The sequence below is a fragment of the Peromyscus californicus genome, unplaced genomic scaffold, assembly GCF_007827085.1.
Source record: "Peromyscus californicus insignis strain IS unplaced genomic scaffold, ASM782708v3 Scaffold_1__1_contigs__length_55948999, whole genome shotgun sequence".
NCBI classification, from domain to species: Eukaryota; Metazoa; Chordata; class Mammalia; order Rodentia; family Cricetidae; genus Peromyscus; species Peromyscus californicus.
The window spans coordinates 24,599,676-24,622,555 of record NW_026294492.1 but is presented as its reverse complement, the minus strand read 5'-3'; the positions used below and the strand labels follow the sequence as shown (position 1 = coordinate 24,622,555).

General features: G+C 39.1%; 1 protein-coding gene across 6 annotated transcripts in view; it reads left to right on the top strand.

Annotated features, from left to right (window-relative positions):
- The window catches only part of Memo1 (mediator of cell motility 1), a 114,790-nt gene that overhangs the window by 50,083 nt on the left and 41,827 nt on the right, over positions 1 to 22,880 (top strand). For 5 of the 6 annotated variants that reach the window (XR_008220187.1, XM_052746246.1, XM_052746250.1 and 2 more), the window contains 4 exons: positions 1,756 to 1,837; positions 5,304 to 5,372; positions 14,763 to 14,875; positions 17,728 to 17,839. Coding sequence is in view for 5 of the 6 variants with exons in the window: in XM_052746246.1 (XP_052602206.1) it covers positions 1,756 to 1,837; positions 5,304 to 5,372; positions 14,763 to 14,875; positions 17,728 to 17,839 (376 nt within the window). In the remaining variant the exon portion in view is untranslated. The remainder of the gene's footprint in view (positions 1 to 1,755; positions 1,838 to 5,303; positions 5,373 to 14,762; positions 14,876 to 17,727; positions 17,840 to 22,880) is intronic. The other variant, XM_052746248.1, reaches the window with a different exon arrangement.

The following is a 22,880-nucleotide window of genomic DNA, read 5'->3' as shown; positions in this document are numbered from 1 at the left end:
CTTAACTCTGGCAATACCCACAGATTTTTCTGAAGTGAACAAGTCAGGTGATTCTGGTGTGTGGGCCATCTCTGGACTATTTCAGGAAGAAGAATTAGGACTCTGTGTGTTTGGTTAATTTACAAGCTTTAATGTTAGAACATCTAAAAATCTTACCACAAGGTACTTTAAGCCAGTAGCATGGTACAGTGTAATAGAATTGGTGGTGAAGTTGATTTGTCCTCTAAAGACAGACAGTAGTTGTTCTTTGAGTATTAGTAACTTGTGTCTGACACGAAAACTCACTTCCTGCTATTGCCTGATCTAGACTACAGATCTAGCATATTCAAGACTGGGTTTTTCAAAAGTTTGAAAAGAGGCTGGAGAGATTATTCAGAGGTTAAGAGTACTTGTTGCTCTTGCAGAGTAACTCCAGTGCCAGGGGATCCATGCCCTCTTCTCACTTCTGTGGGCCCCAGACATACATGTGGTATATACATACATACATACATACATACATACATACATACATGCATGCAAACAAAACATACTTCGAAGAAAATGAATATGTCTAATAAAAAATAAATAAAAAAACACTTGAAAGAGAATGGATAGATGGTGGGAAGGAAATAAGGATATCCATTCATAGTTGCTGCAGAAGTGGCACAGAGAAATGGGTTTTAGTAGAAGAAAAAATTAATCAGTGGTATGCTTAGATTTTAGTGGTGAGAGTCAAATCCAAAAGGGACAAGGTTGATGCAGGAGATTAGAAACAGTTGAGAGCAGAGTTTTTGAGTAAGAAAATCATAGTGGGGTTCAGTGTGCGTTAGTGTGTATGGCTTTTGACAGGAATGAGGGCAGTTTGTTGAAAAGGGAGAGAATTCTTCGGTCTCTAGGTCCTAGCTTTCAGTGGGAGCTTTGGGATTACAGGCACATTCCACTGCTGCTGTCTTACTGGATTCTGGGGATTGGTGCTCAGGTCCCCACGTGTGTATGGGAAGCACTTGTCTCTCCAGCTTTACTAAGTTCAGGTACAGATACTGTGTTAAGTGGAAGTTGACTAACAAGTATGTTTTGACTGATACATTCATATTATTTATATTTGTATTCTCATATGAAAGGGGATGAGTATAGTAATAATGGCTGTTTCACCTTGGACAAGGCAAGAAGTGAACAAAGAGAGGATGAAGGACTTCAAGAGTCTTGAGAGCTGTTGAGGTCAATGGATTCCGAGAGTAGTAAACTGGAAAGATAGGAAGTCAAGAGCGTGAGTTGTTGGCACCTGAAATTGTTGAGGTGATGAAGTTATTAGTTATTGATAGGGGAGTAAGATGGTGGAACAGATGAGGTAGATCATTGAGTGTGCGAGTTTTCAACTACATGGATGCCATTTCAGTGATCAAGTAAAGTCATAGTTTGTGCTGTGAAAAAACAAATTCACTTAATTACACTTTTCATTTAATTAAGAGTATTCTACTTCTTGTTGTATTTTGTTTAAATGTCACCTCAAATTGTAAATGGTTGATCTGTATGAAGATACTTCTAAGAAGTAGGAGGATAAAAACAAATTTTACTTCTGTCAATATTCAGCCCTGTCATATGGTTTGGTAGGGACCTATGACTTGATAAATTGAAACTTTAAACATCCAGACTGATGATTCTGTTGCCCAATAAGTTACTTTAATACTATGGAGGTTCAGTGAAGACATTGCAACAAGGTTGGTTATCTGTAATACATTGCTTTGCTGACTCTCCTTTCCATTTGTCTTTTCATAGGACCTCAGCTGAATGCCCAGCTAGAAGGTTGGCTTTCACAAGTACAGTCTACGAAAAGACCTGCTAGAGCCATTATTGCACCGTAAGTTTTAGAGGTCTTTTGCCAAATCTTTAGACTTTTTATTATTGATAAAAATGAGTGTATATTGGACTAAAAGTTAAAAAACCAAATGTTGGGCTGTAGAGATGGTTCTGTGTTAGGACTGCTTACTTTTCTTGCAGAGGGCCTGTTTGGTTCTCAGCACCTGTGTTAGGCAGCTTACATTTGCCTCTGACTTCAATTCCAGGAGATCCAACACCCTTTTATGGCCTTTGTGAGCATCTGCATGCACTCAAGTAGGCACATATACATACATATACATAAAATAAAATGAACAAATACATCTTACAAAAAACTGGTAGTGATTGAGGTAGATACTCAACCTTTGGTCTCCACATGCGCATGCACATACATACACTCAGCCCCCACATACACACAAAGAACCTAGATTAATGTTTGGATGATATTGATAAGCATTTTATGTGCCAAATACTTTGTAAGATACTCATTTATGACTTGATGTCAGACTCCACCACTTAAAAAGCTGTAGCATGCAAGTTTCTTAATCTCTTGATCTTCACTTTATACAGTACTAATTGATACCTCCCTGTAGACATTTTTAAAAAAATGTGTTGCTGGGGTCAAGCTCATGTTGAGTTCATGAGAACCAGATTCCAATCCTCTAGAAGAATAAGCTCTCTTAACTACCATGACACATTTCTAGCCCCCAGCAAAGTTTTTATAGTACAGGAAAACTATTATCTGATCCTCAAACTGAGTACAATTGTTCATAACAACTGAACTTCATGCATATGTCTTCATTGTTCCATGCACTTTAAAGTTTGAAGTTGACAAATGATACATATTTATGGGTGGGATGCAGAGTGATGTTACAGTTAGGAATGCAGCTTGAGATGACCAAGCCCGTCAGTCCATCCATCACTTGAAACATTGGACATCTGTAGTGGTAACATTTAATATCTAGCCTGGAGTGAAGTTGAAACAAAGTATTCAACTGTTGCTATTCATCACATGGTCCTTTGACTGAGGCATCGCCATACTCCCCTTTTGTTATTGTTTCCCCTTAACTATGCTTCTGCAATCTGTGAGTTCTGTGGTTTTAGAAAAACCCATGTATGTTGTGGGATGGTACCCTGGTTTGTTTTTTTCTGTTGCTATGATAAAACAGTGACCAAAAACAACTTGGAGAGGAAAAGGTTTATTTTGTCTTGCATTTCCAGATCAAAGTCCATTACTGAGCAAAGTCAGGGTAGGAACTCAAGGCAGGAGCTGAAGTGTAAAGATCATGAATGCTGCTTACCAGCTTGCTTTCTTACACAACCTAGGAACCCTTCCATGTCAGACATTAACAAAGAAACTGCCTCACAGACATGCCTACTATCCAGTTTGATGGGGTGGTCTTTGCCCTCTGTCTGTTTGAGACAGGGGGTCTCTCTCTCTCTCTCCTCTTCTCTTTCTTTCTTTCTTTCTTTCTTTCTTTCTTTCTTTCTTTCTTTCTTTCTTTCTTTCTTTCTTTCTTTCTTTCTTTTTTTTTTTCTACTGCTGCTGCTGCTGCTTACACTTCTGGAGCTCCTGGGGATTCTTCTGTCTCCACTTCCAAACTTGCTTGAGGACTACCAGGATTGTGTGTGCCACTCACTGTGTCTGCTGTGTCTGGCTTTGCACAGGTTCTGGTCCTTATAGTTTGACACACAGTTTTACCCATTGAGCCATCTCCCTCGTCCTTGTGACTTTTTCCCTTCAAGGTAGAATGCATTTGTGTCCTACGTTTTCTTTATAGATTCATCTGTTGATTGACACTTAGGTTGATTACAGAACTTCCTTTGGTTTTGTGAATAGTGCTGCAGTGAAAATGGACATTTCTTGTGATATATTTGTTTCACCAGATGTGAAACTACTGGGTTTGTTCCATTCTTTTTGTTTGGTTTGTGTGTGTGTGTGTGTGTGTGTGTGTGTGTGTGTGTGTGTGTGTGTGTGTGTGTGTGTTTGAGGCAGGATCTCACTGTGTAGTCCTGGCTAGCTTGGAACTCACTATGTAACCAGGCTGACCTTTAACTCACAGATCTGCTTGCCTCTGCCTCTGTAGTGCTTGGGTTCATGGCTTGTGCCATCACACCCAGTCATCCATTCTTCATTATTGCAGTCATAGCTTGTTTATAGGAGTTAAGCAAATAATATCACAGAACATAAATCAATAGGCTATATGAAATTATCATTATTCATAAATTGTTAAGTCTCAGTAGCATTGTATAAAAATTTATGTACAGATGAACGTGCAGTTTTCATTTCCTTCAGAGTCAGTTGTTAAAACATTTACCCCACGGGCTGTATACTATCTACCAAGACCAACTTCTCAGCACAAAGGAGATTTATGTGCCCCAGAGGGACAAAGGGCAAGGAATAAGAGACAAAGACATGTGACAGAGGACAAGGGTGAAAGGGAAGGGAATAATGGAGAGGGGAGAGGGATATTTGTCCTGGGAGGTAGGAGTGGGGAAACAAAGGATTGCCTCTGGAAAGAGAGGAAACAGGCACATGGTGGTTTATAAAGGTTTTTACAAGGGAAAACCTGGTGTAAAGATGAGGTGTTTAATTTTAACTGGTCATGTTAAGTAGGTGAGCCAAAGGGGGCTTTTGATTGCTGCACTTCAATACTTTGATAGCTGGACCTTGGTAGTCAGCTTCAAGGTAGATCTTGGTGGCTAGCTTTAGCAATGTAATCTAACAGATTTTTAGCAAGGCAGAGGGTATGGGGGAGAAGGGCAAGGCCTGCCAGAGTCATGTTTGCATGCTTCGGCTGGCTAGAGTCACTCTTACCCTTCTGTACTGTCTAAAAGAAGTAAGTCTAGACTTGTGTAGCAGGAATGATTCAGGAGAGAAAAATGATCAGAGAACAGAGCTGTTCTGTGGGTGATAAGAGAATTGACTGAATACTGAAGCCAGAGGGTGAAAAGAGAAGGGTGATGGAGAGAAAATGAGAGGCATGATACAGAGAAGCCAGTCAGCTTCTTTACTGCTAAAGGCAGAGGGGAGCACAATCCTGCAGGGTATTTGTTTGGTGCTGTTGTATAATAGTCTGCTAATTTCACTGCAGAGGAGTATCAGAAATTAGCAGCTCAGAGTAAGCCTTGCATATCTTCACCCAAAACCAAACTGTCTCTTGGTCCCCCTTCCTCTACCCCAGATTGGTGCTGGGGGTTAAACCCAAGACATTAAACATGTTAAGCAGGTACTCTACTACTGAGCTACATAACCGACACCTAAAATGTTTTTGGAAGTTTATAATTGGAATAAATAGTATGAAACAACTATGTGTTTTCTGTTGCCGTCTAGAAGTTGCATCATTAATTATATTGCTTTTTAATCTGTATATTCAATTCCGTTGCATATATCATAGTTTTTACATTTCTTTCTGTAAGTTTTATTTTCTTTAGGCTATCTTGATTTTGAACGTGGAGATTAAAATTAAAAACTGTTTTGTTTGTAGCCATGCAGGATACACGTACTGTGGCTCTTGTGCTGCCCATGCTTACAAACAAGTGGATCCATCTATTACGTAAGTAATGCAGTTAATTAGGAACAGCTTGGGAATGCCATAATGGTTGCTTTGTCATAGAAGTCATATTTCATTCTTCTTGGACTTTTTGGGAATTCTGTCATACCATGTGTTGGTTAGGAAATATCTTAATACCTTTTCTTCGAGCATTTACTTTTTACCTTGTCTTTAGTTGTCAAATGTTTCATCCTGAAACTACTACAAGTTAAATATTTATGTTTTAGTTTTCATTTAAAAACCTAGATGTGAACATTTTAAAGAAAGATGAAGTTTCCTTTGTAATTACTAAAAGCAAAAATTATATAACAGTAAAGAGAAATTAAATTGAAAAGATTCTAGAAGATTTTTTTATTTGACCTTTGTCTGAGAGTAAGCCATAATAAAGGTTATTTTAAATAATACCTTGTTCTAAACTTTTCTGTTTGGTAGACTTTTTATTGATGATGTTATATGCTAGAGGCATGCCTCAGAGTTGGTTTGCTTTAGGAGTCTGTAACTCAGTAGAGAGTCTGTGCTGGGGAACGTACGAAGTGGACCTTAAGCATACTGGTGGGAAGTTAGAGGCAAAGGAGGAAGGAAAGAGTGAGGGAAAAGCTGAGAGTACAGGACAAAGAGGAGGAAGAGGAGAGAAGGACACGTGTAACTGATAGTAGAGTGTGCATTAGCATTTTAGAAATCAGATTATTGTAATGATCAATATATGCTGAATAATAGTGGCTTAAATTTTAAGTAAGTTCTAAGACTCTATCTTAATGAGTCCTAAAATGCAAAAGGTTAAGTACATTAAGATTGCAACAATAGCATTATGTTTTAATATCCAAAATTGAATAGTGAATTAAATAAAAATGACAGCTTAATTAGTGTAATATTTTATAGATATTGAAAATGAGTATTGCCAGACATGGTGATGCACACCTGTAATCCCAGCAGTGAGGAGGCTGAGCTAAGAGACAACAAGTTTGGGGCCAGCTGGAGCTACATTGTGAGACCATTATTAAATAAAATGATGAAATTCACTATGAGGCATTGTAGTAATTTTAGAAGGTATTACATCATAAACTAAAATGAGGATATAAATTTGTGCAGAACTGAGAAGAAAGTATGTATCATATTAAGCAAGATTTTTCATATGAGTATTTTTAAAAACCATAATTATTATGGATGATGATATATTGTATGTGTTTTCCTTTAAAATTTTTAATTCTTTGGTAATATTACACATGTATATAAAGTCTTTTGTATTCGCTCCCTATTTGGTACTCTTACCCCATCCCACGAAGTCCCTTCTTTTTATTAACTGACTGAGCTTACCTAGGGCTGCTTGCATGAGCGTGAGTGCAGTTTTCCTTATTGGTGCATGGTAATTTAACAGTGATCATATCACTGAGGATGACTCCCTCTTCCCCAGAAACCATTAAATGCTTATAATACCATAATGCTCCTCAGGATAGTGTATGTTTGATCATTTTTATATAAAGAATGGACAAATTGGGGAGTAATGGTGATGATGTGAATATAATCAAAATGTATGAAATTCTCAAAAGAATTTATAAAATATTAAAAATAATGGACATGACTGTTGTATTGGTCTTTTGCTTATTTTGGCTTTTATTTCTGTGTTTTGTTGGTATCTTTCTTTTCTTTTTTTTCAAGAGAAAGAACATAAAGTTGGGTGGGCAGAGAGGTGGGGAGCATCTGGGAGGGATTGGGGAGAGGAAGGAGCATGATCAGAATATAGTGCATGAAAAAAACTTAATTAAAAAATATCTTAATGTGCTAGAATTAAAAGTAAACCCTTTACAATAATAATGGTGAAAAATAAAAAACTTTACAAGTACGGAAATGTTTGTATGGGCTGGAGAGACGGCTCAGCAGTTAGAGCACCGGCTACTCTTCTGGAGGACCCAAGTTCAGTTCCTGCTTGGCGGCTCACAACTGTCTGTAACTCCAGTCCCAAAACATTTGGTGCCCTCCTCCGATCTCAGATGCCCTCTTGTGACCCCCAAGGGCACCAGGCATGCAGGTGGTGAACATACATACACGCAGACAAAATAATCATACACATAAAAAAGCTAAAGAAGAAATTAGGATAAACAATTAAAACTATTTATCAAAATAATAAAAATTGAATATTAATGAAAGTGACTTTTGTGTAATGATGCAAATCAAATCCAGGATCTCATACATGCTAAGAAAGCCCTCTACTATTGTCCCCAAATACCATGAACTAAATGAAACATTAAATGAGAAACAAGTACGTTTCCATCATAGTGAAGGGTAGTAGGAAAAGAGGCATTGCTTTTATGTTATTAGTTGCTTTTGCTCTTTTTTTGTCTCTTTTGAGGGGCCCACCACCCAGCTTTCGCCACCGAACTCCCAAATAAATCACACATGGAGGCTTATTATTACTTATGAATGCCTGGCTTTAGTTTGACTTGTTTCTTGCCAGCTTTCCGTAACTGATCCCATCTATCTTTTCCCTTTGGACTTTTCCTGTTCTCTTACTTCTGTAAACCTTACTCTGTTGCTGGTTGTGTAGCTGGGTGGCTGGCTCCTGGAGTCCTCCTCTTTCTCTGGTTCTTTCAACTCTTCTCCCGGGTTTCTCCTTCTATATTTTCTCTCTGCCTGCCAGCCCCGCCTATTCTTTCTCTTGCCTTGCTATTGGCTGTTCAGCTCTTTATTAGACCATCAGGTGTTTTACACAGGCACAGTAAGTAACACAGCTTCACAGAGTTAAACAAATGCAATATAAACAGATGTAACACACCCTAAAATAATAATCTACTACACTTTTACATTTCTATTACAAACTATAGCCAGGCTTGGTGGCACACACTTTTAATCCTAGCACTGGGAAGGCAGAGGCAAGAGGATCTCTATGAGTTCCAGGGCATCCTGGTCTATATAGTCAGCTTCAGGAAGGCCAGGGTTACATAGAGAGACACTGTCTCAAAAAACAAAACATATATATGTATACAATTTTATATAACTTATATATTATGTATAAATGTATTAATATGTTTTTATGTTTATTATACATAAATCTGTACATTTTTTAATATTTGAGACAAGAATCTGGCTTTGCAGCCTAGACTGGCCTTGAGTTTACAGCAGTCTTTCTGCCTCGGCCTCTGAAGTGCAGGGATTACAGTGTGTGCTACCTTGTCAGACGCTGGCTTCATGTATAATTTAACTAGAAGCCACCTCTGTGCTCATGTCTGCTTCTGCATTCAGTTTGTTCTGATCCATTTTCCCACACAGGTACGTAGTTTCAAAGGGAGGAGCAGCTCGACCACCTTTCCCATTCACTGGAAATGTTTCCTTTAACACTAAACCGGAACATAATAGAAAGAGTGGCTTGAGGGTCAGTGCAGATCTTTCAAATGATGTTTCGTTATACAGTTTTAAAGATTACTTTTGTTCATACCACCATCTGAAATATATTGGACTTAATTTTCACTTGAAAGCTTCAGTTTTATTCTGTACAACAAATATGTCAATTGTTTTGCTTGAAATGGCAGGCTTATTTTGTTTATTTTGGAGAAAATTTCTCCCAAATGCCTACTATTGGTTTTTTAAGTGACAATTGTTTTCCATGAAAAATGTGTCTAGTTTCGCTTTCAGCTCCTAATACATAGGTATTTTCCCTGAGATACAGTGTTCATCTGCAGAAGTGCTTTATGAATCTGTCCCCATGTTTGAATATCTTTTGTCATTCAGTGTTAAGATGTATTCGCAAGGGTCAAGAATTCTGATGAAATTTGCCTTAAAAGACAACAACCAAAACCAGTGTAGCAGTGGAGGACTCCTGAGTGTGTTGGTTTCTCTGTCCGGGAGGTCATGCCGACAGTTTGACTTACTCTTGTTTCTGCAGCTTAGGTGTAGATCAGCAGAGAAGAAAGCAGGGGCCTTCCCTTTTTTTTCACTCTTCGGCATGAGTTTGAACTGCATACTTCTTAAGAGCGTACAGATCACACTGTGACAACTGATATGATAGACCTTCAAAGGGTGATTGGATTTTAGGCACGGGAAAGGCCAATTGGGAAAGCTTCACTGAGGAATTGGTGTTTAAATTCAACCAACCAACCAAAGGGAATGACAGAGTGTAGTTAAACTTGTTAGTTCATCCGGGCTGTAGGACTAGTGTATTCATAAAATGTTAACAGTCAAGGGGTGCGAGAGGAGTACAAGAAATTGCTAGGTCACTTGAGCCTTTTAAATCCATTTTAGGGACAGGAAGAGGACTCAGTGGTCGTGTTTGTTGCACAGGCATGAAGAGTTGAGTTTTGATCCCTAGCACTCTTATAAAATCAGTGCGGTGGTGTGCCTCTGAAACCCTAGAGCGTGGAGTTGGGATGGTCGGTGGTGGTACAGAGACAGGAAGATCTTTGGACTTGGTGGTTATATAGTCCAGCTGAAACAGTGAGTTCTAGTTTCTGCTGGAGACCTTGTCTCAAATATAAAGTGGAGCACTACTGTGGAAGACACCTGATATCAAACTCTGATTTCTGCATGTGCCCCCGTTCTGCATCTATGCCTCTAAACACCGCCACCCCAACCATACACATACCCTAGGTGAAAAAATAGCCCACAAAACTCCCACTTATTTTTAAGGGTTTTACTTGACTTCATAACCATGAAAAGCTGGGAAAGATTTTTGTTTGTTTGTTTTTTGTTTTTTGAGACAGGGTTTGTCTGTTGTAGCCCTGGCTGTCCTGTAGACCAGGCTGGCCTAAATCTCAGAGATCCGATTTCTTCTGCTTCTGAGTGCTGGGATTAAAGGTGTGCACCACCACTGCTCAGCTCAGGGAGGGCTTTTAAAATAAGGGCAAGAGTGAGGTGGTGCACAGCTTTAATCCCAGTACTTGGGAGGCAGAGGCAGGCAGATCTCTGTGAGTTCGAGGCCAGCCTGGTCTACAGAGTGAGATCCAGGACAGCCAGGGCTGTTACACAGAGAGACCCTGTCTTGAAAAACCAAGGGGTGGGGGGGGGGGGGAAAGGCAAGAGTAAGCGAAATGATCAGATTTGTGTTTCAAAAGATTATTTTGGGCTGTTAGAAAATTTAAAAAATGGGACATTTTATTAAATTACTTTTCATATTGACAGTTGTTAAGTCTTTCTTGGCTGCTAACAAAACTAACAACTGAAATCTGACATTCAACAGGCAGTTAGGCAGAAATTTGAATTTAATTTATATTTTTCAAAAAGCTTTGCAGGACAAAATGTAAAAACTCATAACAGTTTTAGTCTTTAGTTAAAATATTTTTCCTCCCTGTGAAACATCTTTAAAAAAATTGCATTCCATTAGTTGGAATAGGTAGTTGAAAAAATATGAGAGCAAGTGCTCATATACTGTATTCATTATAGTAATTTCACAGAGGTGAATTCTCAGGAGCTGTAGTGTGTGGACTATATTTCTAGGAAAATGTGAGTCTCTACCATCACTCTGATATTTAGTATTAAAGGTTTCTTTTTCCGATCTAGTAATAGCCAGAATACTAATACTGAGGTTATTTCTTTAAAGGCAAAACAACTTTCAGTTAATTAAAGGAAAGGGACATAGGCTTGCTTACTTATTTTCCCCCAAACTATTGCAGTGACTGTGCTGTTTATGGGTCTAGCAAAGAAAGGAGGAGGAACCACATGAAATTCAATGTGCCTCGTTAATTTTCTTGTGTTAGCACTTTAGCTAACACAGAGGCCTATTTTTGAGGTCACTATTGCCTTAATATGCCCCCTTAACTGTTGCAGTAATGTCTACCCTTCTGTGTTTCGTGTGTGTCAGTTTTAAGGATTTTGTACTGATGGCTCAGTTTTTTCCTTGTTTCCTGTAAATCAGTTTTGGAACTGAGCTAAGAATGTATTGGGAAAACATCTGGCTAATTCCGGTTGGTAGGGACTCTTCTGTATAGGCTGGCTTAACAACAGGTGAGCAAAGAAAGCATCCAGGCCTCCGCTGAAGGAGCTGGACTCCTGAAGACCACCACTGTACTGGAGCAGCTCTCACTGTGACCTAGACCACCACTGTACTGGAGCAGCTCTCACTGTGACCTAGACCACCACTGTACTGGAGCAGCTCTCACTGTGACCTAGTAGATTAATATATGCCTTCAGATTGACGTGTGGTCGCTGCTATTGTCAAGATAAGACTTTTCTTTGTAGCCTTGGCTGTCCTGGAACTCAGTGTGGAGATCAGGCTGGCCTGGAACTTACAGAGATCTGCTTGCCTTGCCTCCTGAGTGCTGAGATAAAAGGTGTGTGCCACCACACCTGACATTTTAAAAGTATCATTTATATTTTAACTATATACCTTAGAGTTTCCCCAAAGCTTTTTTTCTCATAGAAACTGATTCTTCAACCAGAGCCACACCCCTTTGTATTGAGTTTTCCCTTTCCTTCCCTGTCTAATCCACTCTTTCGCTTCCTTTTTCTTTTGTAAGTGGGGTCTTACTATGTTGCCTTCTGCTCCTGAGCTCAACTGATAATCAACCTTCTGAGTATGTAGACTACAGACATACTCTACTGTGCCTCGAAAAGTGTCATCGATTCTTAGTTCCTGGCATTAATCCCAGGCATTAATCAAGTGACTTAAACATTCCCAAGGTTACCATTTTATACATATTTCACATTAGACATTAATCAAAGAATTAATTAATATTTGTATACTGCTGTAGTAGAGCAAAATGGTATCTTTTGGTTTTGTTCATTTAATAATCTGAATTAGACCCTTCTCCATGTTACTGATGATACATGTGATGATACAAATGTGGATTGCGCAGGGCAGCGGTGGTGCACGCCTTTAATCCCAGCACTCAGGAAGCAGAGCCAGGAAGATCTCTGTGAGTTTGAGGCAGGCCAGCCTGGTCTACAGAGTGAGATCCAGGACAGACACCAAAACTACACAGAAGAAACCTGTCTTGAAAAACAGACAAACAAACAAAACAAAACAAAACAAAAAACAAATATGGATTGCAGTGCTCAAAAAATGGAGAGGAGGGGCTGGAAAGATGGCTGTTCTTCCAAAGGTCCTGAGGTCAATTCCCAGCACCATACAGTGTCCACAACCATTATAATGGAATCCTGTGCCCTCTTCGGTGTATAGGCATACTTGTAGACATAGCACTCATATACATAAAATACACAAAATCTTTAAAAAGATGTAGAAGAGAAAGGTAGAAGAAGAGATTATTTCTGACCCACATTAGCCTAAGGATAAAATAGTTTCCTGTGTTGTGTGATTTCATCCAATTTGGGGACTCTAAGAATAACAATCCAAAACTTCCTTATCCCTTCCTTCCCCAACTTAGAGGGACATGTCTTCAAAAAAGAAAAAAAAAAAAGTAAAAGAAAAGAAAGAAAATTAATTTTCTTACCTTAGTAACATTTTGGTTGGTTGGTTGGTTGGTTGGTTCATTGGTTCATTCATTCATTCATTCATTCATTCATTCATTCATTTGTGGACATTGTCTCATCTTGCATACCAGGCCTGCCTATGCTTTGCCTCCTGTGTGCTAGGATTAGAGATAGGGTCTGATCTTTGTAGACCATGCTGGCTTTGAATTCTTGATCATCCTAGGTCCTTAAGTGTTGGGATGTAGGTAAATGCTGTCACACTTGGTGCAGTAATAGACTTTTGTCAGAGTGTATTGCTACAGCACACAGTCCTTGTTCTCCAAGTATCTGATGGTGGAAGAACTAGGTCATTGTTTTCTAGGTACTTAAGCCCGTTACCAGTTTCCTTTTTTTCCCACAGTTTTGCATTTTTTGCATTCATAACTTACTTATGTTTGTATAATGTATGGTAAGATTGGTTTATTTGAATTTTAGAAAACAGAAAATGCATAGTTTTCAGAATTCAGATTGTAGGACAAATTTGGATGTTTGATATGAAGTAATAGTAAGCTAATTTTACTTTTAATACTGAGACAAAAGGATTGTAAAGATTATAGCCAGCTAGTATTTAGCCCAGTTATTTTCCTTAGTGGACAGTGCAGATAATGCATTATGAAGTTTCTTTGTATTTGAGGATGATTTGTGTTTGAATGAGAATAGAGAAAGTTGATTATATAGAATTCTTTTCAACAAGATGTTCTATTTCTTTGTTACTATAAAAATAATTTCCAACGCGGTGGTGGTGGCACACATCTTTAATCCCAGCACTTGGGAGGCAGAGGCAGGCGGATCTCTGTGAGTTCGAGGCTAGTCTGGTCTACAGAGTGAGGCTAGCTAGCCAGGATAGGCTCCAAAGCTACACAGAGAAACCCTGTTTTGACCCCTCTCCAAAAAAACCCCCAATAATGTCGAATCAAGCTTTGTCAGAATGCTTCTTTGTAATGCTGTTTGACATAGATATTTAGAAATTTGTACCAGTATTTAGCTTTATTAAAAATTTAGAATTTTTAGCCGGGCAGTGGTGATGGATGTCTTTAATCCCAGCACTCAGGAGGCAGAGGCAGGTGGATCTCTGTGAATTCGAGGCCAGCCTAGGCTACAGCGTGAGTTCCAGGAAAGGCTCCAAAGCTACACAGAGAAACCCTGTCTCAAAAAAAAAAAAAAAAAAAAAAAAAAAAAATTAGAATTTTTAAATTTTCATAGCTGAAATATTTAAACTGATAGTCTTCTTTGAAATGTGTCTAGTTATACATGTAGAAATGATTTATGTATAGCATGTTTATTATAAAAATTTATAGCTGGTATTTCCAATTATTGGACATAAATGCAGATGAAAACCGAGGGGCAAACCATCCAGTCAGCTCTGTTGTGGAATTCTAAGGACTGTGTGCTTTAGCCTGCAGAAATCTTATTTCCTCACAGTTCTGGAAGGGTGGAGCCGGCGGTCATGGCCTGGAAAGCTGGAACCCTGTGTCATGGCTTGCTTTGAGGCTCTTTGGTTGCTAGGCCTCCCACTGCATGACTGCTCGGCATGTCCTTGGAGTCATGTGTCGTGGTTGTGTCCTGTGTATCCCCCACCCCACTCCAGGACCTTGTTCTGTAATCCTGGCTGGCTAGAACTCCCTGTGTAGCCCAGGTTGACTTGGAACTTGCAGCAATCCTTGCCTCAGGGTTCCCAAATTCTGGGATTATATAGGACACCACTCCTGGCTCTGAAGTCTTTCTGTATAAGTCCGTCAGTCACATGTTAAGGGCCTCATTCTAGCTTCATTAGCTCTTGAAAAATTTGTCTCCAAATTGGCAGTCAGATATGGGAAGTTGGAGCTTCAGTATATGAGTTTTAGTGAGACCATAGTTTAGCTCTTCTGTTCACAGAATGTGGTGAAAGTAGATAGTCAGCATTGGAAAAACAAGTGCGATTTAAAGTGACTTTTCCTTTTCTTGATAAGATCTGTGTAGAAGTACATTTGTTCTGTGTCTCTGTTGTGTATCTCCCAGCCGGAGAATTTTCATCCTTGGGCCTTCCCATCATGTGCCCCTGTCTCGATGTGCACTCTCCAGTGTGGATATATATAGGACTCCTCTGTATGACCTGCGTATTGACCAAAAGAGTAAGTATATAGAAATCATGTAGTTTTTACATACCTAAAGCTCATTTAACAAGGATTGCAGTTTAATTTAAAAACATTTAAAGACACAAATATCATAATATCTCAATTAAATTTTTTTGGTTGTAACTAATCTGTATAAGCCAGATACAAAAAAGTAGTGTTTTCCTCAAAACAACAAAAACGTGTTAAAGGCACTTGGCCCCATACCATAGTGGTTACATTAATATTTAGAGAAATACTTTTTTTGTATTGTGCTGTAAAGCAAGAAATTAGTATACATGACAGCCTGATAAAAGACTTGGCAGGTTTACTCTATTTTTATGTGTATCACTTTTTTTCACTTTAAGTGATGGTGATAATACTTTCATTTCCTCTCATTGTTTTTTATGGGAAATTATTCTATAGGTTTTGAGGCTCTGAAAGGTGGTACAGAAGCTTTAAATACATTTTGTTTTAACATGTGCTATTTTGTGTGTGTGTGTGTGTGTGTGTGTGTGTGTGTGTGTGTGTGTGTATACGTATGTATGCATGCATATGGGCTTGCATATTTATGGTTGTGTGCGTGTGTCTGTGTTATGTAAAGGTACATGTGTGTGCTAATGTGGAGGCCTGAGGCTAACATCGGGAGTCTTCCTTGAGCATTCCACCTGATATACCGAGGCAGTATCTCTGGCTGAGTTCAGAACTTGCTATTTTGGCTTACCTGGCTTGCCATATATATATAAAATCTGGGGATCTCCTTCTGCCTCTGTGCACTGAGGTTACAGATGGAACACCACACCTGCCCAACTTTTTACATGGATTCTCAGGTCCCAACTCCAGTTGTCAAGCTTTTGTGGTAAGCATTTTACCTGCTAAGACATCTGTCCAGCTCCCATGTCTGTTTTGATTTTCCTTCTAGAGGGGAAAAAAAAATGTGTGTGTGTGTGTGTGTGTGTGTGTGTGTTTTCTCCTGTGAGTGAGCGCGTGACATTTGTGTTTGGGTACTGTATGTTCCTTTTTTCTTTTGAGACAATGTCTCTGCTGGCCTAGAACTCACCTAGAAGGCTAGGCTGGCTGGCCAAGGAGCCCTGTCTTCATTTCCCATGGAAGCTTAAGCGTGCACCACCATGTCGGGCATTTTTGTGTGGATTTTAGGAATCCAATTCAGGTTGAGCAGTCATCTTCCCAGTCCCCAGATGTCATTTTTTGTTCACTTGTTTCTTATACAATGTATGTCATGTGAAAAACAAAACAAAACAGTATACAGAGCAGAACAATTAATATTGATGTATTCATTGACCACAGTTTACACTGAATTTTCCCTTCTTTCTGCATCATAACCACTTTTTATGAACTTGGGAGTGTATCCCTCAGTTCATTAAATTATATTTTAAGTATATAAGGGATGCTGTTGTTTTGTTAAAGTTTATAGCAATTTATATTAAATAAAAGATAGCATCGGTAAAAGATGGTTAGCTCATTTAGACCTTATTTCGGCTTTGATTTTTATAATTTGAGGTTGTCTTATAGAATATTAGCAGTGTTATTTGAATAGATCTTATTAATCAAAATAGAATATGCCTTCCTGATTGAGAAGTCTTAAGGGACACACTTTGCTTTTTTCTTATTTTTAAATTTGTTTATTTGATTTAATGGGTATGAGTGTTTTGCTCACATACATATCTGTGCACCGTGTGCCTGCCTAGTAGCTGAGGAGGTCAGAGAGGGCTTTGGATTCCTTGGAATTGGAGCTGTAGATGGTTGTGAGCCAATGTGTGGGCTCTGGGAATCGAACCCTGGGTCTCTGAAAGAACAAGTGCTTTAACTACTGAGCCAGCTCTCCAGCCCCGTCTCTCCAGCCCACCCAACCTTTACTTTTAAAAACCTTATTTGGTACAAAGCAAAGAAATGGATAATTTTTTAAAAGGTGTTTTGTAGAAATGAGGTCTTAACTACCATTTTTTGCCTTTGTTTTTTCTTTCTCCTCTGTTCCTCTTCCCTTCCTCCCGCTTCTCCCTTCTTTCTCTTTCATTCCTTCTCTCCCTCCTCCCTCCTTCTCTTCATCCCTTCCTTCTCTTCTTTTCTTTTTCTTCCTTTTTTTTTTCCTGAGAAAGGATTTTGCTAAGTGAACTCAACAAGACCTTGATCCCCTCTCTGTAGCTCAGGCTGCTCTCGAGTTTGTGAGCCTCCTGCTTTAGCCCGAGGTTTGTTGGTGTGTGTCGCAGACCTGACTCTAAGTTATTGTCCCATTGTGTTTGGCATACTAAATTTCACATCTTGCTCTGTAGTCTTCAGGTTTAAGTATAGTTCATCAGAAATATCCAGATAGCTAGATTATTTTAAGTTGTCATAATACTGTGGTGGATTTATGATTTCTGCCATAAGTTAAAATTTGAAATTTAGAAAAAATTTGGAAGTGAGAATTTTATGATGTTGGTATGGTAGAAACATGAAGTGAAATAATAAAACTACACAATTTATTATAAAAAACAAAGCAAACATAAAAGCTATATTGTTAATATTATATATAAATAGATGATTTTTTTCTATTATAGTAGAAATTCTAGTGAACTGTTTTGGCTAGAACATTTAGATTAAAATCCAAAGAATAGCCTAGACCCAGAGTTTATGTTAGAAATATTAAAAGGAATTGATGAAAAATGTACTGTGTTACTATCCAAATGGTAAGTCTTTACATGCATTATTTTATGTAATAAAATTAGTCATGTGTCTTTCACTTATAGTAAAAAATGGAGTATGTGGTGTTTTTGTTTCTTGCCATAGCTTATAGTTTTGTGTTGCTGGGTGGAAGCTCATAAAATAAATGTATGCATTAATATTTGTTTTAATATATTTTGAAATTTTTTTAGTTTATGGAGAGCTATGGAAGACAGGAATGTTTGAACGCATGTCTCTGCAGACAGATGAAGATGAACACAGTATTGAAATGCATTTGCCTTATACAGCTAAAGCCATGGAAAGGTATATGATTAAAATAAGAACTCCTAGAAAAGTCACAGAGCTTAATGTCTTTGAAATTATTTTAGCCTAGGATAATTTGTCAAAGCAAGGAAATTAAAAATTTCTTAATTAAAATGAAATAAAATTGGAGATTGCAGTGTCTTTATAACGACTAAAGTTGATTTTTAACTAGTTGTCTATTAAGGTTGAACATATGAATTGATCTGATTATTTTTTTTCAAGTGGAAATTAAGACAACAACCCCTACGTGTGTTTGGGTTGATGTATTTTGGTTTGCTTGTTAGCCAATTGACATTTCAGTGTCTTAGAATAATCGTTATTTTTAGTACAGTGCTGTAGTTGTAAAACTTTAAATTTAGAAATAGCTTTGAAAGTCACTCTTTTTGTAAAGGTACATGAGACTCTTACACTTAACTGAGGATGATGATGATATGTGGTACCTGGTAAAGGTCTTCCTGTGGTAAGGTGCCCCTGGATGATAAGTGATAGGGGGAAAGGGCAGGATCTGTTTTGCTCTCTACCATATGCTTTAGTGCCCACTTTTTGCCCAACACATAGTAGTTGATTTGTTTGGTAAAATGAAGCATAAACTGTCTCTAGAGTTTTCTCTTTTCAGTGCCTCATTTGTTTTTAACTGTTTAGCTGGGTCGTTTGGGCTCCTTTACTTTTCCTTAAGAAATGGACTTTTAGGCCTGGCATGATGCAAGCCTGTAATCCTAGCATTTGTAAGGCTCGAGGAAGGAGGATCATTGTTTGAGGTCTGTGTGGGCAATAGAGTAAGCAGACCCTGCTAGCCACAAAAAGTGTGTGTGTGTGTGTGTGTGTGTGTGTGTGTGTGTGTTATAAACAATTCCAAACCAGAAGATTGGAAAAGAACAAAAACAGAAAAAGGGGTGGTGGTGGTGATGGTGTCCTGTTTTGTGCCTGAGTTTCCATTTGTTTCACAGTGTATTGTTTGAAAGCCTAGAGGTGTAACTCCGTGTTTGAGTTCAGACTGATCAAGTACTTTGTAGGTTTTTTGTATATCAAATAAGAGCTGTATTCTGTTAAGAAAAAATGCCACCTGAGATTCTTTTGAGACTGGCTTTTCTCTCCTTTGGACCCTAAGTTATAGTTGACAGGGAAGCTCTTTAGACTGAAAGGCTGTGCAAGCATGTGTTCCCTTCTGAAGAAGGGAGCTCAGAGATGCACTTCATGTCACCGCCAGTTCTCTGATGAGTCTGTGTCCCCGTGCTGGCTTTTATCTTTATCCTTTTCCCTCCCTCCCTCCCTCCCTCCCTCCCTCCCTCCCTCCCTCCCTCCCCTCCCCTCCCCTCCCCTCCCTCTTTTCCCTTCTTCCTCTTCTCCCCAGTTTTCCTTATTTTCTGTGCATATGTGGTGAGTGCGTGTGAGTGTGCAAGTGTGTATGCCATGTGTGCACATGAGGAGGCCAGGGAAGATATTGCATGTGTTCCTCTCTGCATCTCTTTATTAGTTCCTCGAGGCAGGTTCTCTCACTGAATTGAAAGCTCACCATTTTGGCTAGGGCAGCTTGCCTGTTTCTGTCCCCTAATGCATGCTAGGGTTACAAGTACATGAAGCCTGACTTTTTTACTTGGGTGCTGGGGATTTAAACTCAGGCTGTCATACTTGCCCAGTGAGTACTTTTGCCCCCTGAACCATCTCTTCCGGCCCCCAAGATGTTTTCTGTGATAGTCTTCTGCCATTTGAAGAAGCTAGTGATGAGTTCTTTTCCAATCCAGAAATCCTTTATTAAGAATTTTAACAGGTTACCAAACTCATGATTTCCCCTCATACCTTCTGGTATGTGTGTATTAAAAAAAAAAGCTACTAACACTTTGATTATTTTGGTGGGAAACCTGCCGATCCACAGATTCATTCAGTGTATTTTACTCTTCTAGGTTACTTCATGTGACAGTTACAGATCATTCTCCAGTGTGTAGTGTACGTTACACTTGTGGCTTCATGTGGCAGGTGTTACATTGCTCCTTCAGTTTCCACAGTCACCGTTTTCTTTCAGCTTCTCTTTATTCTGTGTGCCAAAGGCCTGTGTGAGATGTTTAGGTACCTTACACTAAACTCTGCCTCCAGCTAAGAGGGTTGTTTTCCTCCATGTCTGGTATGCACAGTGAGCCATGCTCTCATGTCTTCTTACTGTTTTGAGTTAGTTTGGTCAGAGGCTGTGGCGATGACTTGTCTGCTCCTTTTTCAGCTGAGGTGGTGTGGTGTGGGCTGGAGGCTGCAGAATGCCCTCCCATCTTGGAGCTGTGGTGCTGAGTACCTTCTGAGGTTTTGCAGCTCTCCTCTTGGTCTTCATCTCCTTCCACATGCCATTGCCCTGCAGGCTTTCTCTCTCCCTGGGGCCTCCTACTTCATGCTAGTCTGGACCACTGGCATGCAGTTGGCGGTTGAAGGTAGCAGTTGTGCAAAGCTGAGATTTCCAAGACTTACTAAATCTAGGTCTGGGACTGGCACTGCTTTACTTCCATCATGTTCTACTCTTCAAAGCAATTTACAAGTCTAACTTCAAGGGAGTGGAAACTTAGTCTCCGAGTCTGATGGGGAAGGACTTTGAACTTGAGGTGGGAGTCATTTTGAATGGTTATTTTTGCAGATGATAAAACTAAATAACTCTTTGGATGAGAAATCATTCTGTTTTTCTTTTATGATAGTTCTCTATCTAGTAAGTTTTCCGCTTGGAGCAACTAGTCTAATATATATCTATATCCTGTGCCCAGTATAAGCCCTGGTCCAAATAATTTCAGTTACTAGTTATTGAAAATAGATAGCTCTTAATTGATTTAAAACTTTTAACTTAAATATAGAATCATGCTTTTTTAAAAATGGTTTTCATATCATGAACTATATGCATTTATTTTTCTTGCTCCGTGTGATAACACAAGAGTTAGTAGTATCCAGTTGTGCTAGCAGCATATGCCTGTGATCAGAACATTTGGGAGGCTGAGGAGGGACGACCACGATGCTTGTGACTTGTGTTGTTATTTGTCTTTGTTTTGTGAGACAGGGTTACACTGTAGTAGCACAGGATGACCTGGAACTCAGAATGGTCCTCTTGCTCAGCCTCTTATTGGGACTGTAGGTGTGAGCTACCACACCTGGTTTACTTTTTAAATCAGTCTTTTAAAGATTTACTTATTTTTATTTATGTGCATTGGTGTTTTGCCTGCATGTATGCCTGTATAAAGATGCCAGATCCCCTGGAACTGGAGTTATAGACCCTTGTGAGCTGCCAAATAGGTGCTGGGAATTGAACCCAGGTCCTCTGGAAGAGCAGCCAGTGCTCTCAACAGCTGAGCCATCTCTCTAGTCCCTAAACCATTTTTTTTAAACATTTAACTTAACCCTGCCTCCCATTACTATTACAAACATTATATAATTTTTTGAAAAGTGACTAATATATTTATAATTCTATTTTACTTTATTTTTTTCTGTTATTTGTAATTCTGTTACACACACACACACACACACACACACACACACACACACACACACGAAGACAAAGTTTCTTTGCATAACGTTGGCTTTCCTGGATCTCGCTCTATAGACCAGGCTGGCCTCGAACTCACAGAGATCCACCTGCCTCTGCCTCCTAAGTGCTGGGATTAAAGGCATGTGTCACTACCATCCAACTTCTGTTATCTTGTTTATTTTATTTCATTTTTGGTTTTTTAGATAGGGTTTCTGTGTAACAGCCCTGGCTGTCCTGGAACTCACTCTGTAGATCTGGCTGGTCTTGAACTCACAGAGATCCACCTCCCTCTGCTGGTATTAAAGGTGTGTGGCTAACTTATGTTATCTTAAATGTAAAAACTGATGATTTTGTTTATTTTGCATGTTTAAAGTGTGTGTCTATACACGTGTTGTGCAGGTGTTTGTGTGCGGTATGGAGGCTGGAGGCTGATGTCTCTCTTGATTGCTCTTCATCTTACTTTTTGGGACAGAGTCTCTCTCTGAACTCAGAATTCACTTCATGACTAGATTGACTGGCCAGTGATCTCCAGGATCTCCTCCTCTTTGTCTCCCCAGAACCAAGGTCACAGATATATGTCACATGTCTAGCTTTTTACTTGGGTGCTGGGTATAAAACTCAGGTCTATACTTCACTGACCAAAATCTCTGCAGCCCTTCCTGGAACCTCTTAGAAACACTGGATGTCTGCACTGCAGACTAAAATGAGAATGCCTGCTTAGTATGCTCAACTCCCTGGGCTCCACCCTACACTGACTGGAAAAAAGACTATAAAGAAAAAAAATGTAAAATGACTCATCCTATTGCTCAGCTTATTCCTCTGATACTTAAAAAATAAAAGACATGATTTGAGATTGTAAATTGAATCATGAAGGATAAAAATGAACAGTGGAAGTCTCTCTGGTCCCATTTGACCTATTTATCATGAGTAGAAATGGTTAAGAATACACTAACATGCATATAAGTTTGTATACATAGAAATTTTTTGTTTTGTTATTTGTTTTTTGAGACAGGGTTTCTCTCTATAGCCCTGGCTGTCCTGGGACTTACTCTATAGACCAGGCTGGTCATGAACTCAAGAGATCTGCTTGCCTCTGCCTCCGAAGTGCTGGGATTTAAGGCCTATGTGACTATTCTTGGCCCATCTTGTAGTTTAATGCTGCTTGGAGACACACACACACATACACATACACACACACACACACACACACACTCACACACTTTATTTATTTAGAGTTTATCAAGGCAGGGTTTCTCTGTGTTGCCCTGGCTGTCCTGGGACTCAGAGATCAGCTTTCCTCTGCCTCCCAATTGCTAGGATTAAAGGTATACACCACCATCTCCCAACCAGCAATTTTTAATGCTTATAAACCTACATGTTTTGTTCCATTTTCCCATTGTTTTATAGTATAATTCATAATAAATTTTGTTATCAAACACAACTAATTGATTTTGAGGAATTAGGATATGTAAGAATTATATCTTGTAAAAATGAACTTGAGATTACTATGAAATCGTAATTCCTGTGAGGGGAGTTGTTGTTGTTCGTTTG